Source organism: Neofelis nebulosa, chromosome 18 (assembly GCF_028018385.1).
Source record: "Neofelis nebulosa isolate mNeoNeb1 chromosome 18, mNeoNeb1.pri, whole genome shotgun sequence".
Taxonomy (NCBI): Eukaryota; Metazoa; Chordata; class Mammalia; order Carnivora; family Felidae; genus Neofelis; species Neofelis nebulosa.
The window spans coordinates 43,802,569-43,824,705 of record NC_080799.1 but is presented as its reverse complement, the minus strand read 5'-3'; the positions used below and the strand labels follow the sequence as shown (position 1 = coordinate 43,824,705).

Here is a 22,137-nt window from a genome sequence, read left to right as displayed (position 1 = left end):
GGGCTCCCGGGGTGGGGAGAGGCCGGGTGCAGGGGTGCGCTTCTGTGGTTGTACGTTTCAGAGACGTTTATTTCTCTTCTTTGGCATCTGAATGTGCAGTCGGTAACACGCGAACTAAGGAAACACATCCCCATGGGGGGGGGGGGGGGCAGGTGGGCTGGGGAGGCGGTGGCCGTGGGGTCCCTGGCTACACGAGAACTGCTCACGCACAGGTCCCGGCCGGAGGGAGCACAGCAGAGGGCCACACCGGATACCCGCGCTCTCCGGTACCGACAGGCCTCGCAAAGCACCACGACGCGTGCTGAGATGCCCACGCCACTACGCCCAGTTGGCAGTACAGAGCTACAAAATGAAGCATCTAGAAGGACCCACAGAAACCCCATTCCCTGACACACCTGGGGGCGCAGAGGGGCTGAGGCTCCACCTAAGGCATCCTCCTCTTTGGACAAGGGTGACTGCTCCCCGGCCGCACGGCACCGTGGCCACACGGGCAGCTGCGGAGCCAGGACCTGGACAGGTCCTTGGCGACCGGAGGCCGTCTGAGGAGAGTGGCGGGAGACAACCTCACCTGGACAAGAAGCACTAGCCGTGGGCCGTCCAGCAGGAGAGGGTGGGGCAGGCAGGGCCTCGGGGGGCCGTGCGTCACAGGGCAGAGCTGAGCGGAGGAGGTCGGGTAGGAACCGGAAAGACCTCCGGGTGCACACGTGAGCAGCCCGTCCTGCCCCCCGCTGGGCCCCAAGCCTCGTCCCTCCCCGTCCCGCCTCTGGGTCCTCCCGCTACCCCCACCTGGGCTGAGGCTCGGTGCAGCCAGAGCCCACCCCGCTCCTCCAGCCCGGGTCTGGCCTGCGGCGGCTGGCTAAGGAGATGGCCGCTGCCTGGGACAGCGGCTTTCGGGGTTTCCTCCGGCAAAAGCAGAGGGAACTCAGGGCAAAGACACGCAGGTCAGGGACCCGGCCTCCCCGCACTTCGGCCAGGGGGAAGGTGACGGGGGCCTCTCCCTGCAGGGGGGCCAGATGGATCAAACCTCAGCGGGGGCGGCAAGGTGCCGGCGGTCGCGTTGGAGAGCTCCTTCATCCACACGAGGCACGGTGTCCACACCTGTCCCTGCGGGCAGCCCAGGACCAGGCACCCAGGGATCGGGGCACCGCGGGGCAGAGGCCCCAAGCACAGAAACGCTGTGTCAACGAACCCTTCACTGCCCCGGCCCCGGTGGGGCTGGGGTTCTACTCCACGTCCACACGGAAACGGCTCTGTGAAGAGGACGCCACGGGACCCATCAGAGAAGGAGGTGAGGGTGACGCCGTCCCCCAGGCGTCCTGCTCTGGGGGGCACGGGGCAGGGAGGGGGCCGGCTCTCACAGGGTACCATGTGGGGCTCACACGGCAAGGACCAGGGCCCCCACCGAAGGCCAGAGAGAACAGAGAGTCCGCAAGCAGAGCATCGGGGAATAATACATTTTCTAGACTTCTCTTATAAATATGCATTAGAACATCTGATAACATGGGCAGAGGGCTCTGAAATTAATTTAAAATTAAGCCAAGATTGAATTTCCTGCACTCCTGGCAGGAAATTCACCTAAAACATCTGAACACCCAAAATGTGCTTGAAGGAGGCAGCGGCCACGGGCTCCCCAGGCCCTACGGCCACCTCAGTCCCGGGGCACCTTGAAATGGTCCTTCTCTTTGCGGATGGCCCTCATGGTGGTCACCGGGTCCGTCTCGCCGGCATGCTGCTGCACCGTCTTCTCCCTGTGGAAGCCGAAGGCCAGGCTGCAGGCCGCACGTGGGGCCCCCCGGCCCACCGCCCGCCCCAGGGCCCCAGGAAAGAAAAGAGCAGGCAGAAGTCGGGACATTCTTCGAAACGAAAGGCCGGCGCTAACGGCCGACTCGCGTGTTCCTAACGGTAGAAGGCCTGCTGGCCAAGCCGTCCTGCCGGTGACCCAGAGACCGGGGACACGGACTCCACACCGGCCCCCGGCAGCGCCCCGGTGACAGAGCTCCACAAGATTCCCGGGGACCGTGCCTGCCCACGCGTGGATCCTGACTGCGGTGTCAGAAAGGACCCCACACCCTGGCCACGTGTAAGGAGAGCACCCCTGACAAAGCCGCCTGCTTCCTAGGCTCAGGGCACTTGCTAAGACCCCGTGGCGTCGCCTGAGCCACCCGGGAGCTGCAGGGACTGGTGAGCGGGCCCCCGCCAGCGGCACGAGGGCGACCCAGAGGTGCCCACGCCCCTCACCTCACTCTCATGAACGGGTTGTAGGTGAACTCCTCCGCGATGGTGGACGGCACCGTGGGCTCCCCGATACCGTACTTCTCCTGCAGAGGACAGAGGTCACGTGAACACGGAAACGTCTAAAGGAACATTTCAGAGTACTTTCTAATCTTAAAATATTGTCCAACTCAGAAGGCAAAGTGAACGGGGTCAGGTCAGTGCAAGGACGGGCCCCTTCCCGCTGTGGAGACGCGAGTGTCCCGGCCACCACCGACAAGTTGTCCCTTCTCCCCTTGCTGTCCTGGAAGCGGAGGGGGACGCGAAAACTTTCACACTGATATGAAGTGTGTGTTTTACATGATAAAATAACCAGCAAAAATGCAGAAAACGCAGAAGAAAACACCATCAGCCCTGCACCAAGACCAGTCATGGGCCATGCACAGCTCACTGCTTGCAAGAGTGAGGTGACAGGTGCCCGTGGTCCCTGCCCTGGGCTCACAGCCCCTCTAGAAGGCGGCAAGCTCTCGTCACAGGCTCCCCAGGAGAAAAACCCAGGACGAGCCCTCCGGTCGGGATGGTTTCACTCCTGATCAGCACCGTCTGGCCCACTGGTCACTCCTGTACGGACCTGTGCGGGACGTCAGCTGGCAGCTGGGGGTCTCCGCCCTCCCTGCGGCCCCTGCCCTTCTTCTGCCGGGCTGATCTCGAGGGCCACAGGGTCAGAGCTTGGACAGCACCTGTCAGCATCCACACGCAGGGCCCTCAGACCCGAGGGTCCCGGTGCCACCCCCAAACGTGACCAGTGGTGGCAAGAGGTGATCCTTCAACTGCTGGTGGGATGGCAAGTAGGGGTCTGGCAGGAGGTCAAGATGAAGGCTTGTCACTAATCTCTGATCCTCCCCTTCTGGTGAAAACAAGCTGGGCGTTTTAGAATATTCCCTGCTTCCTCCAGTATTCACTCCTCCTGAGAATTCCTTCTCCACCTCCTATGAGGGAAGGAAACAAGTTAACACTTCTAAGGATAATTCTAAAACATGTCTTGACATGTATAGTCAGAGGACCATACACGGTCATCACCTTGTAGATTATCTATTAAAATGAGTGCTGGGGCGCCTGATTAAATGTCCGACTTCAGTTCGGGTCATGATCTCACGGTTCATGAGTTCGAGCCCCACATCAGGCTCTGTACTGACAGCTGAGAGCCTGGAGCCTGCTTCGGATGCTGTGTCTCCCTCTCTCTCTCTCTGCCCCTCTCTCAAAAATAAATAAGTGTCAAAAAAAATTTTTTTTTAATGTTTTTTGAACTTGGGTAAAGCAAATATTTCTTAGATAAGAGACAAAAAGTATGAACCATAAAAAAGTTAATATGCTGGACTTGATTATCAAAATTAAAAATGTCTGCTCTTCAAAAAACATTGTCAAAAAAATAAAAGGCAATCCACAGAACAAGAGAAACCAGCCGACAGAGGACTTGCATCCAACATATACTTACAAAATTCTCTTGTGATCGAAAATTAGTTAAATTTTTAAATGGCCAAAAGATTTGAACACACAGTTCACAAAATGGCCATAGACGCTCAACGTTTTGAGACACTAGGGAAATGCAAGTTAAAACCACAACGCGACTGCACTACGTACCCATTAGAATGACTAAAACCACAACAAGTGACGATGCCGAGGGCTGGCGAGCTTGTGGAACGAGTGGAACTCTCACACTCGGCTGACACGAGTGTAAAGTGACAGCCACTTAGGAAGCCAACTCGGCACTTTCTCTACAAGTCAAACGTACACTGCTACCACCTACCCGTTTGACTCCTAGGTATTTACTCGAGAGAAACGAAAGGGTGTGTCACACACGGATTTGTGTGCAGAGGTTCACAGCAGCCAACGCCCGGAAACGGCACAAACGTCTACGGACGGGGGAACGGATAAACCCAACAATGGAATACTGCTCGGCGGTGAAAGGAATCAACTCCTGACACGCAGCAGCAGGGGTGCACCTCCGAATCCTGCTGCTGAGTGAACAGGAGACCGTGCATAAGGTACCTTCCGTTTACACGAAATTCTAAAAACCGCAACAGCTCTAGGGCACCCAGCAGATCGGTAGGTGTCCGGAGCCGCGAAGACAGCGAGGCGTGAAGAAGCCTTTCAGGGGTGGTGGAACGTTCCGTGTCTTCATTGTAATGGTTGTCGTTTCAGTGGTGTCAGTTTATCTGTCAGAATTCACTCGGCCCTGCACTTGAAACTGATGCGGTTTATCCCATGTGAACTGTACCACCACAAAGTTGACACTCGAGAAAGCATGAAAACCGTCAACAAATTTGAAAACCTTGACAAAATGTACACAGTTCCTTGAAAGACAGAAGTTGCTAACAAAATGGACTCGAGAAGATGCAAACATCTAAGAGCCCTACACAAAAGACAGACATCACTTCTAACAATGACGATGACATCTTTCCACAAAGAGAACTCAACGTCCAGATGGTTCCAATGGTGAATTCTAACATTAAAGGAAAAAATAGTATCACAGAAAGATTCTTTCAGAAAATACGAGGAAACATCTTCCGAGTCACTTAATGAGGCCACCAGCTCTACCCCAGTACTAAGACCAAACACGTTACAAAATAAAAGTACAGGCCAATATCCCTTGTGTACACAGACACAGAGGGACTGTGGCAGCGTAATACAGCACGACAAAGTCTGTCTAGAAAGCAAGGTGGGTTTAACATTTGAAACCAACTGAGGGGGCACCCGGGGGGCTCAGCCGGTTAAGCACCCGACTCTCGGTTTCAGGTGAGGTCATGGTCTCACAGCTCGTGGGATCAGGCCCCGCGTCAGCACAGAGCCTCTCTCTGCCTCTCTCTCAAAAGAAATTTAAAAAAAATGAAACCAATCGATGTACCCCGCCATATTAACAGTAAAAACAAAATATGGTTACACACTAGAGAAAAAGTCAGTTTGCAAAATTCAACACCCACTCGTGATTAAAACTCTCAGAGGGGCGCCTGGGTGGCGCAGTCGGTTAAGTGTCCGACTTCAGCCAGGTCACGATCTCGCGGTCTGTGATGTGAGTTCGAGCCCCGCGTCAGGCTCTGGGCTGATGGCTCGGAGCCTGGAGCCTGTTTCCGATTCTGTGTCTCCCTCTGTCTCTGCCCCTCCCCCGTTCATGCTCTGTCTCTCTCTGTCCCAAAAATAAAAAAAAAAAAAAAAAAAACGTTGAAAAAAAAAAAAAAAAACTCTCAGAAAACCAGGAATGGAAGGGAACGCCCTCAACCTAAGAAAGATTACAAAAACTTGCAGCTAACGTACTGGTGACACACCGAATGCTTCCCCGCCGAGACTGGGAACAAAGCAAAGGTGTCCGCTCCCACCGTCTCTATTCGGCATTGTACCAGAGACCGCAGCCGGTGTGATTAGGCCAACAAAGTAAATAAAAGGCACATCAATCGGAAAAGGAGGACGAAAAGTGTCTCTTTAGCCGATGACGGGATTGTGTGCTAAGGAATCTATGAAAAAGACGCTAGAGTAAGGGAGCTTAGCAAGGTCACGATACAAGATCAAACAAGTATCATTTGTATTGCTGAAGACTTCAACAATAATCATTTTCAGCCAAATACAAAAATGTGAAGTACTTAAGGATACATTTAGCAACCTGCACAGCTTCTTTAGCAACGAGGATTATAAAATACTGCCGAGAGGAACTGATGACCTCAATAAATGGAAAGCGACGGTATATTCATGAAAAGACTCAATACTGTGAAGACCTCAGTTCTCCAAATCTTTTGTTGCATCACAGTCCCAATCAAAAGCCAAGCTGACTTTTTGGTAAAAATTAACAAGATCCTAAAATTTCTATGGAAATGCAAAGCACTTCAAAGAGCCAAAACCAATTTTAAAAAAAAGACCACAGGGGCGCCTGGGTGGCGCAGTCGGTTAAGCGTCCGACTTCAGCCAGGTCACGATCTCGCGGTCCGTGAGTTCGAGCCCCGCGTCAGGCTCTGGGCTGATGGCTCGGAGCCTGGAGCCTGTTTCCGATTCTGTGTCTCCCTCTCTCTCTGCCCCTCCCCCGTTCATGCTCTGTCTCTCTCTGTCCCAAAAATAAATAAAAAACGTTGAAAAAAAAATTTTTTTTTTTTAAATAAAATAAAATAAAAAAAAGACCACAGTTGGAGGATTCATACAGCCTGATTCCCAGACTTACCACAAGCTACGGTAACTGCGACCATCTGCTATTGATGGAGGAGAAGCCCAGAGACCCACGCAACAGCGAGGAGGGTCCAGAAGTGACTCACGCCTGCACTGTCCGTTTTATTTAGCAAAGACACCAAGGTAATCCAACAAGGAAAGGACGATCTTTCCAACAAATGGTGCTGTGCAGTAGGATGTCAACTTGCAAAAGCAAAGGCACTCGCACCCCGACCTCACACGGACACCGACGTCGATACAAGCAGGATCATGGGCCTCAGTATAAATCTGAATGACCATAAGAGCTAAGACCATACAACTTTCAGGAGAAAACACAGCAGAGAGTCTTGGCGGCAAGGGGTGTGCAAAGATTTCTTAGGACACAAAGGGTGTAAAGAGAAAATATCAACAAACTGAACTTCATCCAAAGTGTAAACTTTTATTCCAGAAAAGACACTGTTAAGAAAATAAAAGGGCAAGCCACAGACCGGGAGAAAATACTTGAGCTATGTATCTGGTAAAGACGTGTTTCCAGAATACATAAGGAATTCTTGCAACTGAGTTCAGTTTTTCAAATGGACCAAAGATTTGAACAGACATTTCACAAAAGAGGACCTGTAAGAGGCCGACAGCCACCAGAGCAACGGAAAGTTTAAAACCACAGGGAGACACGGCTACACGCCTATTAGAACGGCTGAAATTTAAAACGTCGGCGATACCTATGCACGGGGAGCCCCTGGGGCTTACACGTCCCCAGAGGGCGGGCCAAGAGGCTCGGGAACTTCTTCAAAGTTAAACATACACTTCAGGCGGCCGGGCCCCGCTGCCCCAGGTCTGTACCCACACACCGGGAAACCTGTGTTCACACAAAGACGTGCGCACAGAGGTTCACGGCAACTTTGTTTACAATAGCAAAACGCTGGAAACGACCCAAGAGTCCATCCACCGCGGATAAACAAATTGCAGTACAGCCCACCGGTCAGAAATCAAGAACGGGAATGAATCTCCATTTTGAGCTGAAGAGCCAGACACGGCCAGTGTTCTACGGCTCTGTTTCTGAGACTCCAGAACAGAGTGACCTACGTGACAGCCGATCTGCAGCTGGGGGGTGAAAGCAGAGTGACAGGGGAAACTCTGAATCTCGACTGGGGGTGGGGGGCTCACACAGGGGCACATACTGTCAAAAGTCATCAAACCGTGTACTGCTCACTCAAAACGGGTATGTTTTATCCAATGGAAAGTATCCTCAATTGAGATTAGTTTTTTAAAAGTAGATAACTATGAAGCAAATTAGTGCAATGTGCACGGGGGCGCCTGGGGGGCTCAGTCAGTGAAGCTCAGGTCATGACCTGAGCCCCACGTAGGTTAGAGGCCCGCGTCGGGCTCCATGCTGACCGCTCAGTGCCTGGAGCTGCTTCAGATTCTGTCTCCCTCTCTCTCTGCCCCTCCCCCACTCGCACTCTGTCTCTCTCACTCTCAAAAATAAACACTTAAAAAATTTTTTTAATAAAAGTAGGTAACTACGAAGCGAATTAGTTCAGTATGAATAGATTGCTATGGAAAAAGCAGCAGGACCCATTACTAAATGAAAAGGAACAGTACGTGTGGTACGTACACAGGGTGAGTTCATGGAGATCACTAAAATACTCGCCTACGCGCACTGCGAGAAAAGAGGGATAATGTTGACCAAGTGATAAAGGTGGTGTCTGAAGTCTTACAGGTTTTATTTTGTGAGCCCGTGCCCAAAACCTGATAAAGATGCTCAAAAAAAACAGGTGATTTAAGAAACAAAACTCCAAAGTAGCACTGGTCACGAACGGAGCAGAAGGCCCAGCAGCACCCGAGGCCTCCAGATGTGGCTTACTGACACCTGTCAGCCGCCGGATGGGGAAGGGCCCCCAAGTCCAGGGGCACCTCCCTCAGCCCACCCACCTGCAGCAGCATTTGCAGACGCCCCACTGAAGACGCCTCCGGGACAGTAGGCCACCCCTGCAGCCACCCCTCTGAGCACCCCTAGGGGTCGCCACGGAAATAAATGCCTTCTGGACTAGCAGCCTCTGGGGCAAATCCCGCCGCTGGCCAGCAGGTGCGCTTTCCCCAAACGGGAGGCGGAGGTGCTCACTCACGGTCCCCCCTACCCTGTGCTCAGGACGTGGGGCACAGATCAGGGACCCGCGGCGCCGGCCTCACCCGGGCACCTGCTGGAAATGCGGACTCCCAGGCCCAACCCGGCCCCACTGTGTCAGAAAGGACGTTAACCAGAGAACTGGGCCTTCCTCGCGGAGTTCCAGGCGGGCCGCTCCGAGACCCGACTGGCTTGCCGGCCAGGAGGAGCGCCCTCTGCCCACACTGGACACCGCGCCCTGACAGCGCTGCTCCCAGAGAGGCACTTCGGGGTCACGGACCCGCGGACGCACCCCCGCCCGGGGCGCCCCACTCACCTTGGCCCAGGCCAGTTTCTCCTGAATGGCAGTATTGTTGGGCTCCACGTGGCGCGCGAACTTGAGGTTGTTGATGGTATATTCGTGGCCGCAGTACACTCTCTGAGGAGAACACCAAACTGTGAGTTCAGAGAGTCTCCGTGATCTGTCCTCAAAGCCCTCGCAGACAGGCACGCGGGGCTCTGGGCCAGGTCCTTTTAGCGACACGCACCGAGGTGTCCCTGAGGACAACGGGCATTTCTCACTTGTACGTTAAACAGCAATAAATGGTACAAGAAAAGCCACGCTTCCACAGGAAATGCCTCTGCCCTCCCATTCTTCCCAACACGGGGGGACAGGACGGGCGGGAGGTGAGGACCTCGCTCCGCGGGGCCCCACCTACCGTGTCTGGAGGGAGCCGGCCCAGGATCTCAAGCAGGGCTTTGTACATCTCGTCCGCTGTCCCTTCGTAGAACTTCCCACAGCCAGCCACGAACAAGGTGTCGCCTGCAAAACGGGACAGCCACGGAGCAGTGGGGGGCTGGTGGCCAGCTCCTGAGCGACACTGGACACCAAGCGTTCACGGCTGTACCCACAGCCGGCCTCTACCAGACCCTCGACGGGCCACCCCCAACCTGGCAGGACCCAGAGAGATGCCCAGCTCTCGGCTCCCGTGCCCCAACCTCTCCCGTCAAGTCTCGCTAACTGGCACCACCGGTCCTGCCAACAGCGGCTCAAACCCACCCCTTAGGGTCTCCCGACTCCTCCCTTCACTGTCCTACCCTGTCCCCATAGCGCCGAGAGCCCCCACCAGCCCTTGTCCCCACCCACCCAGCAGCCCTCCCAGGCCCACCTCCCTAAGGCACCTCTTTTTCCTTTTTACTTCTTTATAATTGTGTTGGGGTTTGTTTTTTCTTTTCTTAAGTAATCTCTGCACCCAACGTAGAGCTCGACTCACAACCCCAAGACTGAGAGTCACGTGCTCCACGGACTGAGCCAGCCGGGGACCGTCCCCAAGTCTCCTCTCGTCCTGGGCGGCAGTGCCAGCCCATAGAACCCCCGGGATCCCACCGGCCACCACCCGGGCCCTCAAGACCCGAGCCTGCCGCCTCACAGACCCCCTTCCTGCCTCAGCCCTTTAGAGGGGTGTCCCCTCCTCCTGACATCCCTGTTCCTGACCCGCCTCCAGCCTCTTCCTGACTCCCCTCCTGGCCCTCCTCCAGACACCCCTGCTCCTGACCCTCCTCCTTCTGACCCTCCTCCTGATACCTCTCCTCCTGGCCCCCACTGAGGCTCTGTGGGCTGCTGCTTCCCGCCCTGGGTCCTCCCTGAGAAGGGCTCTGTGCCAAGCGGGGGCTCAGGCACCGTTGTTCTCCAGGCCCCGGTGGCGGGGAGTCCTCCTCCATCAGTGCAGGCCAGACTCTTCCCCGAGGTGCGGGGGGGGGGGGGGGGGGGCCCACTGGGACCACAACCCAGGACCAGGGTGCCACCGTGGGGCCATCACAGTGTGGTGCGGCACTGTCCCCACAGGACGACAGGACGTCCTAGTGGGGTCAGGACTGGGCTGTGCCCCTGAACAGCCCCACCAGGTAGGGTGAGTCAGAACCAGCTACAAGCCAGAGAGACCACAGAGGAGGCCGGGCTGCACACAGGAACAGGAGACTCGGGGGCCCGGCCTTCCCCTATTTACGCACCGGGACCTGCCAGACGTCCCGGTTCCCACACGTTGAGTCCTCACCGTCCGTGCCTCGGACACCTGAGCTGCGCCGCGAGGACACACGCGACTTGGCACGTACGACACGCCCCCGCCGGCCGTGATCTCACGGAGGACACGCACACCGCACGGGCCTGGGCTCAGACCGGGGTCTCTGCGCAGGCAGACCCGCCTTCCAAGGCAGGGACACGGCTTCTCCCCTCTGTGCTGTCCCGAGGGACCCGCCTCACTCCAACCCCCAAGAGCCCACCCGGCAGATACGCAGACTGACGTCCGAGGACCCAGCCGACGCAGCAATGACAGGGGCGCAGACTCTCCCGGGCCCGGTGCCCACCTGCCCCCCCACAGGCGGACGAGGCCCAGAGCGAGCTCAGGGCCGCACAGCCCGAACTCGGGTCGCCCCAGGGACCACACCTCCTGCTGCTGCACCACCGAAGACACTGAGAACGGCTGCAGTCTTTAAAGTCGCCTTCGACGGGGGAAGAGGGGCTCACGAGCGCTGTGGAGGTCCTAGAGGCCCCGTGCACCCCACACTCCATCTGTGGTTTCCCCGAGTTAACATCTCACGTCACCCGCGCCGCACTTGGCTGTTGACTGAGCCCTGCCGCAGAGCCGACATGGGTCCCCACCCGGATGCAGAGCCGCTCTGGGCCCCCACGCTGCCTCTGGCCGCCGCAGGGCCTGCTCGAGGCTGGGGCTGATACGCTCTGCCGCTCCGGTCCTCACCGGCTCCCCCATCAGCAGCAACACTCTCTCACTTTCTCTCCGAAGGGAAAATCCCCTTCGACTGCTGGAAAGGCCTACCTGCCGGCCACTCACGCCGGCCGAGGCCGGGGGTGCATCCAAACAGCGGCCTTCCCATGCCCTGCCCCCAGGGCTGCAGGCCCCCTGGGGCCCCCTGCCAAGCCCTGCTCGGGAAGCCTGGCCGCAAATGCTCCGCTTCTCTGCCCCGAGCTCTCAGACAACCCTAAGTCACGGGGGTCTTTTAAAGTGCACCCCGCCCCAGCACGCACATCAGAACACTCCTCACCTGTGAACACAGCAGGAGGCTCAGAGCTCCCGGGCTTGCTCACGAAGTAGCAGATGTGGCCAGAAGTGTGGCACGGTGTCGACAGGCACTTGACGTTGAGAGACCCCACCTTAAACGAAGCACGCACTGGCGTGGGCTCCCTGCACGCTGGGGACTCACCCACGGGCTCCCAGGAGGTGGACCACCGATCCCACGGACTCCCCCTCAGACCCTCAACGCCCCGAGGAGAGCGCGGCTTCCGTCACCACTGCTCCACCGAGCAGGACCCCGACCTCGAGGGCGCCCCAGAGGCGAGGCGCACTGCAACCTGGTATTGCTGGTGTGCAAAAGCAGAGAGGCTTCTTTTGCTTTCTTCCTCAACATCGGGCCAAATTTGAACCAGGTGTCGTGCTAGAAAAGCTAGCTTTCCTTCTTAAGTACTTGACCTTCCGTTTGGTTTTCCTTCTCTGTCTCCCACTGCCCCCCTGCCAACTTTAAAAAAAACCTTTCAAACCTACCAAAAAACTGAAAAAAAGAGGAACTTCTGTGACCTTTACCCGGGTCACCAAATGCTAACGGTGCGCACGTCTGCAGCGTGTCCTGTGCACACACACCCGGAGTCGCACACGCGCTGACACAGCGCCCCTAAAGGCTCCAGCTGAGTCTCCTAGGAGAGGGACGTCCCCTCGCTTAACCGCACATCGTCATCACTTCCAAGAGACGTGACGCTGATGTGAGAACCTGACGCGTGCGTGCTGTTTTTCCACTTCCCCAACGGTCTCAAAACCCTGCCTGGCAGCCTCTCCCCGCAGCCGGGACCATCGGCCTACTGACATGCCTGTGATGCTCCTGACACTGGGGACCGTGCAGGCCTAGGCGGCCCCGAGAGGCCCTCCACCCATTCGCAGGTTATGCTGCCTCCGATCCCAAGCCCTCGAGGTCCCCTCTGGGCCCCTGGGTAGGGGAGGGAACTGCCAGGAGCAGGGCAAGTGTCCCTGCCACACCCCGCCCCTTTAAGGCCCAGAGGCCAACCCCGTTCGAGTGCTTTCCATTCGTTCGCTGCTCACCTGCAGTGTGGACAGATGCGTGACCTTGTGAGTCAGTGCCCCGATCCGGTCATCGCCCCCACACACCTTCAACCCAGGCTCCAACTTGACCAGCTTCTCGTTCCCACCAGCGTGGTCCCTGTAAGTTGGAAAGGAGACCTGGGCTCCTGCTCATGGGAGGGGCCCGCTTGCTCTTAAACCCCGACCAGATGTTCTTTCCTGGTTACCTTCTCAGAAGCGGGAACGCATCTCCCAACACAGGAAACTGGCCTCAGTGTCATTTGGCTCCACTGAAAAGAACGCTCTCAGATACGCCATTCCCAAATGAGGCACTTCTGTGCCCCTGCCCTGTTGCGGGAGAAGCTTCTGGAGCGACCGACCCAAATCACAAACACCTGGATAATCCCCAAGCCCCCAGCTCCCAAGCTTTGGGCACATAAGAGTCGCCAGAGGATCCATAAGAAGCACCAAGTCCTGGCTCCTGCCCCGCTCCTGACGCCGTTGGCCGGGGGGCGGCCGGCACAGCGGGAGTTTCAAAGGCCCCCTCGTCCCAGTTTGGGACCCGCTGCTCTGAGCACACAGGCCCATCTACAGTTACACCCAAAAGAATAAGATATCCAGGAATAAACCTAGCCAAGGAGATGAAAGGCTTGTACTCTGAAAACTATAATACACTGAACAAAAGCGTTTGCAAGAAGTGGAAGAGAAAAACAAAATCGCTAAAATTTCGATACTACCCAAAGCAATCTACAGGTTTAATTCAATCCCTGTCAAAATAACACCAGCATCCTTCACAGAGCTAGAACAAACGATCCTAAAATCTGTATGCATCCACAAAAGACCCCGAATAACCACAGCAACCCTGAAGAGGAAAGCCAAAACTTCAAGCTGTATCACAAAGCTGTCCTCATCGAGACAGTACGGTACTGGCAAGAAGTGGAGGAGAAAAACAAAATCGCTAAAATTTCGATACTACCCAAAGCAATCTACAGGTTTAATTCAATCCCTGTCAAAATAACACCAGCATCCTTCACAGAGCTAGAACAAACGATCCTAAAATCTGTATGGAACCACAAAAGACCCCGAATAACCACAGCAACCCTGAAGAGGAAAGCCAAAACTTCAAGCTGTATCACAAAGCTGTCCTCATCGAGACAGTACAGTACTGGCACGAGAACAGACACTCAGGTCAATGGAACAGGATAGAGAACCCAGAAGTGGACCCACAAACAGATGGCCGACTCCTCTTGGACCAAGCAGGAAAGAATACCCAATGGAATAAAGACAGTCTCTTCAGCAAGTGGTGCTGGGAAAACTGGACAGCAAAGATGAAGAAAAATGAACCCGGACCAATTTCTTACACCAGACACAAAAATAAACTCAAAATGGATGAAAGGCCTAAATGAAGACAGGAAGCCATCGAAATCCTCGAGGAGAACACAGGCGGTAACTTCTTTGACCTCAATCAGAGCAACTTCTTACTACACACACCTCTGGAGGCAAGGCAAACGAAAGCAAAAATTGGGACCTCATCAAGATAAAAAGCTTCTGCACGGCGAAGGAAACAATCAACAAAACTAAAAGGCAACTGACAGAATGGGAGAAGATACTTGCAAATGACATATGAGATAAAGGGTTGGTATCCAAAATCTATAAAGAACTTATCAAACTGATGTGCCTGTGATGCTCCTGACAGAGGGGACCGTCCGGGCCAAAACACAAATAATCCAGTGAAGAAACGGGCAAAAGACACAAATAGACACTTCCCCAAAGAGGACATCCAGATAGCCAACCGACACACGAAAAAATGCTCCACATCACTCATCATCAGGAAAATACAAATCAAAACCACCATGAGATACCGCCTCACACCTGTCAGAATGGCTCACGTGAACAACTCAGGCAACAAGAGACGTTGGCGAGGATGCGGAGAAAGGGGAACCCTTTTTGGTGGGAATGCAAACCGGTGCAGCCATTCTGAAGAAAAGTATGGAGGTCCCTCAAAGAATTAAAAACAGAACTACCCTACGGCCCAGCAGTTGCACTGCTAGGTATCTATCCAAGGGATACAAGAACACCCCAATGTTTATAGCAGCATTATCTACAACAGCCAAGGTAAGGAAGCAGCCCAAGTGTCCTCTGACTGATAAATGAATAAAGAAAATGCGATATATTTATGTGCGTACACACACACAACGGAACATTAGTCGTAAAAAAGTATGAACTCTTGCCGTTTGCAACGACACGGATAGGTCTAGAAAGTACAACGCTAAGCAAAATAAGTCAGAGAAAGACAAATACCGTGTGATCTCACTCATACGTGGAATTTAAGAAACAAGCGAGCAAAGGGAAAAACAAATCGGGGGGGCGGGGGGGCAGGCCAAGAGACAGACTCTTAACTACAGAGAACACACTGATGGTCACCAGAGGGGGCGGGGGAAACAGGATGGGGATTAAGAATGCGCTTGTTGTGACGACCTCCAGGTGACGTATGGAATTGCTGAATCACTGTACCGTACACGTGAAGCTAACGTAACACTGTACGTTAACTAGAGTCAAGATTAACACTTTAGGGGTGCCTGGGGGGCTCAGTCAGTTAAGCATCCGACTCAGGCTCATCAGGTCATGGTCTCACGGTCATGGGATTGAACCCCTTGTGGGGCTCTGCATAGGATTCTCTCTCTCTTCTCTCTCTCTCCCTCTACCCTCTCCCTCGCTCATGCTCTCTCTAAAATAAAATGTTAAAAATTAAAATATTAAAAACTTTAAAACACAAAAACACTTGTATCTAAACAAACGAACAAATAGACACACACACACAAACGGGCAGAGGCAGAGGGCGAGCTGGGGCCAGGCCAGCCCTGGACACACTCCCCCCACCCACCCCCACCCTGCAAGGGATTCTAACCTCAGCCAGGACACTCCTCCAGGGCTCCCAGCGCTCAATGGGGGCAGCCTGACCCGCGCTTCAGAAACGGGAAAAGAGTTCCACCCCTGGCCTTGTGGGGCCGGAACCACGCCAGCGTGAGCCCAGGGCCCTGACCTCGGAGCAGGGCTAGTGTCCCAACACCAGATCAGCCTTCCGAGGACAAGGCGAGGGCTGCGGATGGCCAGAGAGCACCTGCTCCTCACCACACATTTATCTACGGAGTCCTCCGGGGGCCCAGACACGGCAGAGCCCAGAGATAACGAGGGCGGGCCCTTCCCCCACCCCCAGGTCAGCTCCACACAGGCCAGCGTCCCAGCACTGTCCCCCACTGACCTGCAGAAACACCTCCGCCTCCACCGAGGAGAGCGAGGACAGTGAGAGAGGGAGGCGCCTACGCCCTGGGGCTCAGCCTGGGACCCAGTTTGGGATCTTGTGTTCCAACACAAACGCGTGAAAAACCTCAGAGCATCGCAACATCAGAAAAGTGACGTGGTGGTTACTTGGCGCAGGAGAGAGGCTGCAGCCCGCAGGGCACCTTCCAGAAAGAGCAGCTGGCTGGGCAGCGGCCAAGGGCACGGCAGTAAACCCATCCATCAGCACCAGGAATTAACACCTGACGCCCCCATAGACTCTCAGCGGCTTAGTTACATCGACCGAGAAGGTGCCACCACGGAGCAAACTCTGGCCGACCCACGTGCCCAGGACACTCCCACGGGGAAGACGCCCCACGTAGACTCAAGTGCAGCAACGGTCTCGGGGACGGGCTGTCAGGGACTGGCTGCCCTCAGACACTTAATTAGAACAGAAAATGAGCCAAATAAAGATTTTTTTCCATCTGAGAAGAGACTCAAAAGTTTCAAAAACCCCACAGGAGGGTCTAAAACCCAAACACAAGTGCTCCTTTCACCCTTTTCCCTTCAAATTTCAAAAACCACAACCTCTCCAAATACACCTGCTTGATTTTTAAAAACACTAATGTCTAGTCTAGTTTCTTCCCCGACATCAAAGCCGGTCTCCCATCTCACAAGCCCAAGAGCCTTCGAAGATGCGGCTGGAGGTCCTCCCCACAGAGCCCCGGAGTTAGCAGAGCCCGTGGCCGGGGCCAAGGTCGAGGGGCAGCAGCCCGAAGGCTGGCGCCCTCGAGTCCTCTCACGGTCCCACCGGGGCCAGCCCTCGGCTGCGCAGAGGATACAGCTGGGAGGGGACGGCTTCCGGGGACCCTGACGCCCCAGGCCTCCGCCTGTGGGAGGGTCCAGGGAGCCTGCAGGTGCCGACCCCCACGGACACCAGCCTGGGGCGTACAGGCCCAGGCAGCTCGACTGACGTGGAGGTAGCTCGGGCTCCAGAGCTTACCAGTGGTGGTGGGTGGTGAGCACTGTGGTCAGCTTCACGCCGTGCTTTCTCACCGTTTCTACGACCTGCAGCCAAACGTGAGACAAGAAATGGGCCATGGCCACGCTCCCAGCACTGGCTCCAAAGCCTGCGGGGGTGCCCAGCAGGACCCAGGGTCTGCCAGGAGGGGCTGGGCCCTGACCTGACCCTGCCGACCTGTGCCCCCCCCCCGCCCCCCGTCCCCCAACACACCTCCAGCAGCGCAGGGCAAAGGTGGCCTTTTTCTCTCATGCAGCAAGTGGCAGCTCCGTGCCAGCCACAACCTGAGCCCCTCCAGACGATGTCGCCGCCCCCAGAGGCAGTGCGGAGGGACAGCAAGCCTCGTGGAAGGGCAGGCAGGCTGAGGGGGGCTCCTGCTCCCTCTCCCCCCCACCAGGGACCTTACAGACAGAAACCCACTTCTCTCCATGCCCCAGCCTTTGCCGGCCCCACCCCTCCCTGGCCTTCCGCCCCACAGCAGAGTGGCCAGACACTAGTTCAGTTGTTTTTCAAAACCAAATGGATTAATTTCGGTTTAGCTTCGGCCAAGCCACGAGGACACTGCAGATAGGAACCCCGGCGGGGGACAAACACGCGGCGCTGGGGCCTCCCACCTTCTGAGGCTGCACCGGGTCCACGATGGCGGCCTCCTTGGTCTCGCCGTCGATGATCAGGTACATGTAGTTGTCGGTCAGCGCGGGCAGCAACTCAACCCTCAGGGTTCCCTGGTCCATGGTGGAGCTCTTCCTACAGTCCGTGTGATGGAGAAGGACACCCAGCAGGGCCGGACCTGAAGACAAAGGGCAGCCCAGGTCAGCGTCCACAGGAGGCCGCACCAGGCTGACACGGCACAGGAGCCCTGGCGTCCTGACGCCATGACCTGGGGAAGTGACAGCGAGCAACAGAGCGTGAGGCTGGCCGTGTCTGCTTCTCTGAGTTCCTTTGGTAAAGAAGGAAATATCCTCACTTTACCATATCCGCAAGGAAAGTACAGAAAATTATTCATGTGCATATTCACAAATCATTTCTCTCAGACCATGATCCTTATTTTCTTTCTCGCGGGTTCCAAGAGGACAGAAGGACCAGCTTGTGGCTGTGATCAAATCACCATCAGCTGTGACCGCCGCTCCTTCCGGGTGCTCCCACCTGACTCAGACCAGGAAGAGAGGAAGCCCGAGGGCACATGCCCAGCGGGAGTATGTTTCAGTGCCCCGCGGCCCAGCTAACAGAGCCTCAGTCACACGGGCTCACCGCCCCTCCCAGGCCTCCAGCCAGAGAAGAGAACAATATTCACTTTCAAAGGGCAGAACTAGAAGTCTGGATAACCCCCAAAACCCACCAGGGGCCACCAGGGTTCCAGATTCAAGTGTGCAGGAGACGGAATCACCATCTGTTGAGCCACAGGACCCCGCCAGGGCAAGAGCCAAAAGCATCCTCCACCAAGGAGTCAGATGCCAAAATATTTTCAACAGACTTATTCAACCTAAAAATTCACAGAGACGCCAACAATACTCTAAGTCTTAACGCAAAAAAAGATCAACACCACTAAAGGTGACAGGACCCGGCCGTGAAATTCTGGGGTCGGTACTGGGATGGGGGGGCCTCTCCCTGAAGGGATCCAAAACGCAGGCAGCACCAGCTGACTGACGGACCGCGGCCCCAGGGGCGGTGGCGTGCTCATGGGGAAACTGGCCGAATCGCAGCTTTAAAGAGGACACCAAGTATCCAATTCCCCTTTCCTCTGACCAGCGGCTGGCATTTCCCCGGCCCTTCTCGCCCGCGGCAAAACAAACATTTCTGTATCATCCAGTTTCTGTGATATTCCACCGCTGCTAAAGTCCAGTGCTATCAGGGCCCAGGAAGGACTGCAGAGCAGAGTGGGGTGGAGCGGGGGGGGGGGGGGGGGGGGGGTGACAGGATTAAAGGATCAAAGCAAGACTGCAGGCTGGGAGAGGAGCGCTACCAGTGAAGGAACACTACTTACAACCTGTGCCGAGGCTTCTCCTGGGGAGCCTGGGGAACTCACAATTATTTCTGCAGGCACCAGCAGAAACATTAGTCCTTTTCCAAAAATTATATGCCTGAGAAATGCTTCCAGCTCACTGGTTTGCAACCAGTTTGCTTGTGTATAAGCAGAGGGCACAGGACTGCAGCCCATAGTCGGGGCCAAGTCCTGAGACCTGTTTTGAGTGGCTTCTCTCTCTCTCTCTTTTTAACATATGGATTTTTTTTTCAGTTTATTTATTTTGAGGGAAAAAGAAAGCACGAACAGGGGGAGGGGCAGAGAGAGGGAGGGAGAGAAGCCCAAGCAGGCTGCACCCTGTCAGCACAGAGGCTGCCCGGGGCTTGAACTCACAAACCATGAGATCATGACCTGAGCCGAAACCAAGCCCCAGACAGGCGATCTGCCAGAGGCCCTGACAGTCCGGTGAGGGTCTCCGGGGGCCCTTCCCTTAGCAAGGGCAACAGCTCACCCACTCCAGACCCCTGAGAGCGCTCGCTGAGATTTGCAGGGGCTGGCTTCCTGTCCCTAACAGCTGTGTGCTCATTCGGGTAACGACTAACCATCTCCAAAGGCTCAGGTTAACCTACTGCCCCTGCCGCTACACCAGCCACAAGAGACGTCAGGAATAAGGAAAAAGATTTCAAGATCAAGGTCAAAACATTCCCTCAAGGCGGGAGGGAACACGGTGACTGTGACAGCTGCAGGAACAGGCCCCTGGGCCGGCGCGTCCCACGCCTCTCAGTCTGGAGGGCTGGGTGGTGAGGAAGAGAGGCTGGGGGGAGGGGGGCGGGGGGGGGGGGCAAGGTTCCCACGGCTCCCGGGACCCGCGCCGGGTCTGTGCCCTTTGTCTACACCTCGGAATCGTGTGGCCCGGGTTTCTCCTGTAGGAGAAGACGGGAACGCGCTCCCCGGGGCTATGGGCCCGCCGGGGCGGGGAGGCGGCGCGAGGCTCCTTACCGGGCACAGTTCCTGCAGCAACCCCCAGTTGACCAGTGACCCCGCTGTCTTCAGCCCCCGCCAAGCCTGACTCAAGCGCCGCGGCGCCTTTTCCCGACCCCAGGCGGGCTGCCCGCGCGGGGGTTACGAGCCTGTGTCGACAGAAAACAGCGTCAGCCCGCGGCGGACCGGCGCCTCCCGGCCGTCCCCGGCGCCCCGGCCCCACTCGGGAGGGCGCGGCGGCCTAACCGCCGTTACCCGGCCCCGACGCCGGCGGAATCCCCTCCGCGGGCCGGTCCCCGCGCCCCCGACCCCTGTCAGGCGCGCGCCTCGTCAGACCCCGGCCAGCCCCGGCCCACGTACCCAGGCCGCGGCGGGCGCAGGCGGCTCCCAGTGCGGAGACGCTCCGGAGGCCGAGCAGCCCGCGGCCCAGCACCATGACCCGGGGCGGCGGCGGCGGCGGCGGCGGCGGCGGCGGCGGCGCGAGGGGCGGGCGGGCTGCACACGCCGGCAACGCGCCGCGGCCAATCGGTGCCCGCTGCCCCGCCCCCCAGCCAATCGGCGCACGCCTCGCGCCCCCGCCCCAGACCCCGACCAATCGGCGCTCGCGTCCAAACCCGTGCCCGCTCGCAGCCCGGCGGCGGCGGACCTGAGCTCCGGCCGGGAGGCGGCAGGAGGCGGCTGAGGCGGCGACCGGAGAGCAGCGTCAGGGCCTCCGCCTCTCTCCAGGGACCAGACCGGTGGCCGAGGCAGCTGCTGGACAGCGGCTCCCAGGAGTTCGAGCGCTGCGACTCCCGAGCGCCCGGTAGAGCGCAGAGCGGAACTGGCCGTCGCCGACGGGACGGCGCTCAGAGGTAGTTGGTTCTCTCCCGGGCGCCGTAGGCATCAGGTGACCGGGTTCCGGCGGAGTCACGTGACTCCGGGGTCGCGCGACCGAGACATGGCAGCCCCCAGGCCGTTGTCCCGCTTCTGGGAGTGGGGGAAGAACATCGTGTGCGTGGGCAGGAACTACGCGGAGCACGCCAGGGAGATGCAGAGCGCCGTGCCGAGCGAGCCGGTGCTCTTCCTGAAGCCGTCCACCGCCTACGCCCCCGAGGGCTCGGCCATCCTCATGCCGGCCTACAGCCGCAACCTGCACCACGAACTCGAGCTGGGCGTGGTAATGGGCAGGCGCGGCCGCGCGGTGCCCGAGGCCGCGGCCATGGACTACGTGGCCGGCTATGCCCTGTGCCTGGACATGACCGCCAGAGACGTGCAGGACGAGTGCAAGAAGAAGGGGCTGCCCTGGACCCTCGCCAAGAGCTTCACGGCCTCCTGCCCCGTCAGCGCGTTCGTGCCCAAAGAGAAGATCCCCGACCCTCACAACCTGAAGCTCTGGCTCAAGGTCAACGGCGAACTAAGGCAGGAGGGTGACACGTCCTCCATGATCTTTTCCATCCCCTACATTATCAGCTACGTTTCTAAGATAATGACCTTGGAAGAAGGGGATATTATCTTGACCGGGACGCCAAAGGGAGTCGGACCCGTTAAAGAAAACGATGAGATCCAGGCTGGCATACACGGGGTCGTCAGTATGAGATTTAAGGTCGAAAGGCCAGAGTACTGAGTCTGTACAAATCACCCGGACTTCTTAAGTTTCAGGAGAGAAGGGAGGTGGACAGAAGAAGCAAGCAAAATTGTTAAATGCAACGATGCTTTAATAAGAAATAATTTTTAAATATGAATTAATTGGGTTGTTATGACTTAAGGAAGACGGACTCTTCCAGGAAAACGTGATCGAAAAGCTGGGCCAGAAATGGAAAGAACGATTGTGTTTTAGGAAAAAAAAAACAAAAACAAAAACAAAGTTTTCGTGAAGCTTCCAAAGAGGAGAATTTATCAAACTAAATGTTCTGAGGCCTTACTTTCCTTTCCTAAAACCAGACTGGATAAGACTTTTCTGTGAGTCATTCTGGGATCAGGAATTCAACACTGAAAATCTACAAAGGAAGTTGAAAATCATGTTTTCTAAAATTCCTTGATCACGATAACCATCTGGAGGTAATTGTAAAAATAAAAAATTTCCACCTTACTGACACATACCAGGCCCACCATATTAATTGGCAGAATTAATCTCCAGCATTCCAAGTGATTCTTATCACGGAACTGGGGAAAACCACTACTCCACGTAATCAGTTAATTTAAGATTGTAATAAGTGACCAATTAATGATGACCTCACTCATCTGTGCCATGGCCCGTAGATTCTGAATTTGGGAGATAATTTTGAAACGATTATTTTCCAAATAAATATGCTATCTTTTGTTTGGC

The 22,137-nt window shown here is 56.2% G+C and overlaps 2 protein-coding genes across 6 annotated transcripts; one reads left to right on the top strand and one right to left on the bottom strand.

Annotated features, from left to right (window-relative positions):
• Nucleotides 1-1,440: 1,440 nt before the first annotated feature.
• HAGH (hydroxyacylglutathione hydrolase) lies at nucleotides 1,441-20,324 on the bottom strand. 5 transcript variants are annotated; one of them, XM_058710015.1, is made up of 9 exons: nucleotides 20,193-20,323; nucleotides 17,503-17,678; nucleotides 16,871-16,935; nucleotides 12,610-12,727; nucleotides 11,564-11,672; nucleotides 9,223-9,326; nucleotides 8,841-8,942; nucleotides 2,239-2,318; nucleotides 1,441-1,748 (listed from the first exon to the last, which is right to left on the bottom strand). In XM_058710015.1, the coding sequence occupies exons 1-9, from the start codon at nucleotides 20,266-20,268 to the stop codon at nucleotides 1,649-1,651; spliced, it is 930 nt and encodes a 309-aa protein (XP_058565998.1). In that variant the 5' UTR covers nucleotides 20,269-20,323; the 3' UTR covers nucleotides 1,441-1,648. The 5 variants fall into 5 exon arrangements, with proteins under 5 accessions (XP_058565998.1, XP_058565996.1, XP_058565999.1 ...); XM_058710013.1 differs by having other exon boundaries at nucleotides 17,503-17,768; nucleotides 20,193-20,302; XM_058710012.1 differs by lacking the exons at nucleotides 1,441-1,748; nucleotides 2,239-2,318 and adding an exon at nucleotides 2,398-3,200 and having other exon boundaries at nucleotides 17,503-17,768; nucleotides 20,193-20,308.
• Nucleotides 20,325-20,472: 148 nt separating this feature from the next.
• FAHD1 (fumarylacetoacetate hydrolase domain containing 1) lies at nucleotides 20,473-22,137 on the top strand. Its single transcript, XM_058710023.1, has one exon. The coding sequence runs from the start codon at nucleotides 20,770-20,772 to the stop codon at nucleotides 21,433-21,435; it is 666 nt and encodes a 221-aa protein (XP_058566006.1). The 5' UTR covers nucleotides 20,473-20,769; the 3' UTR covers nucleotides 21,436-22,137.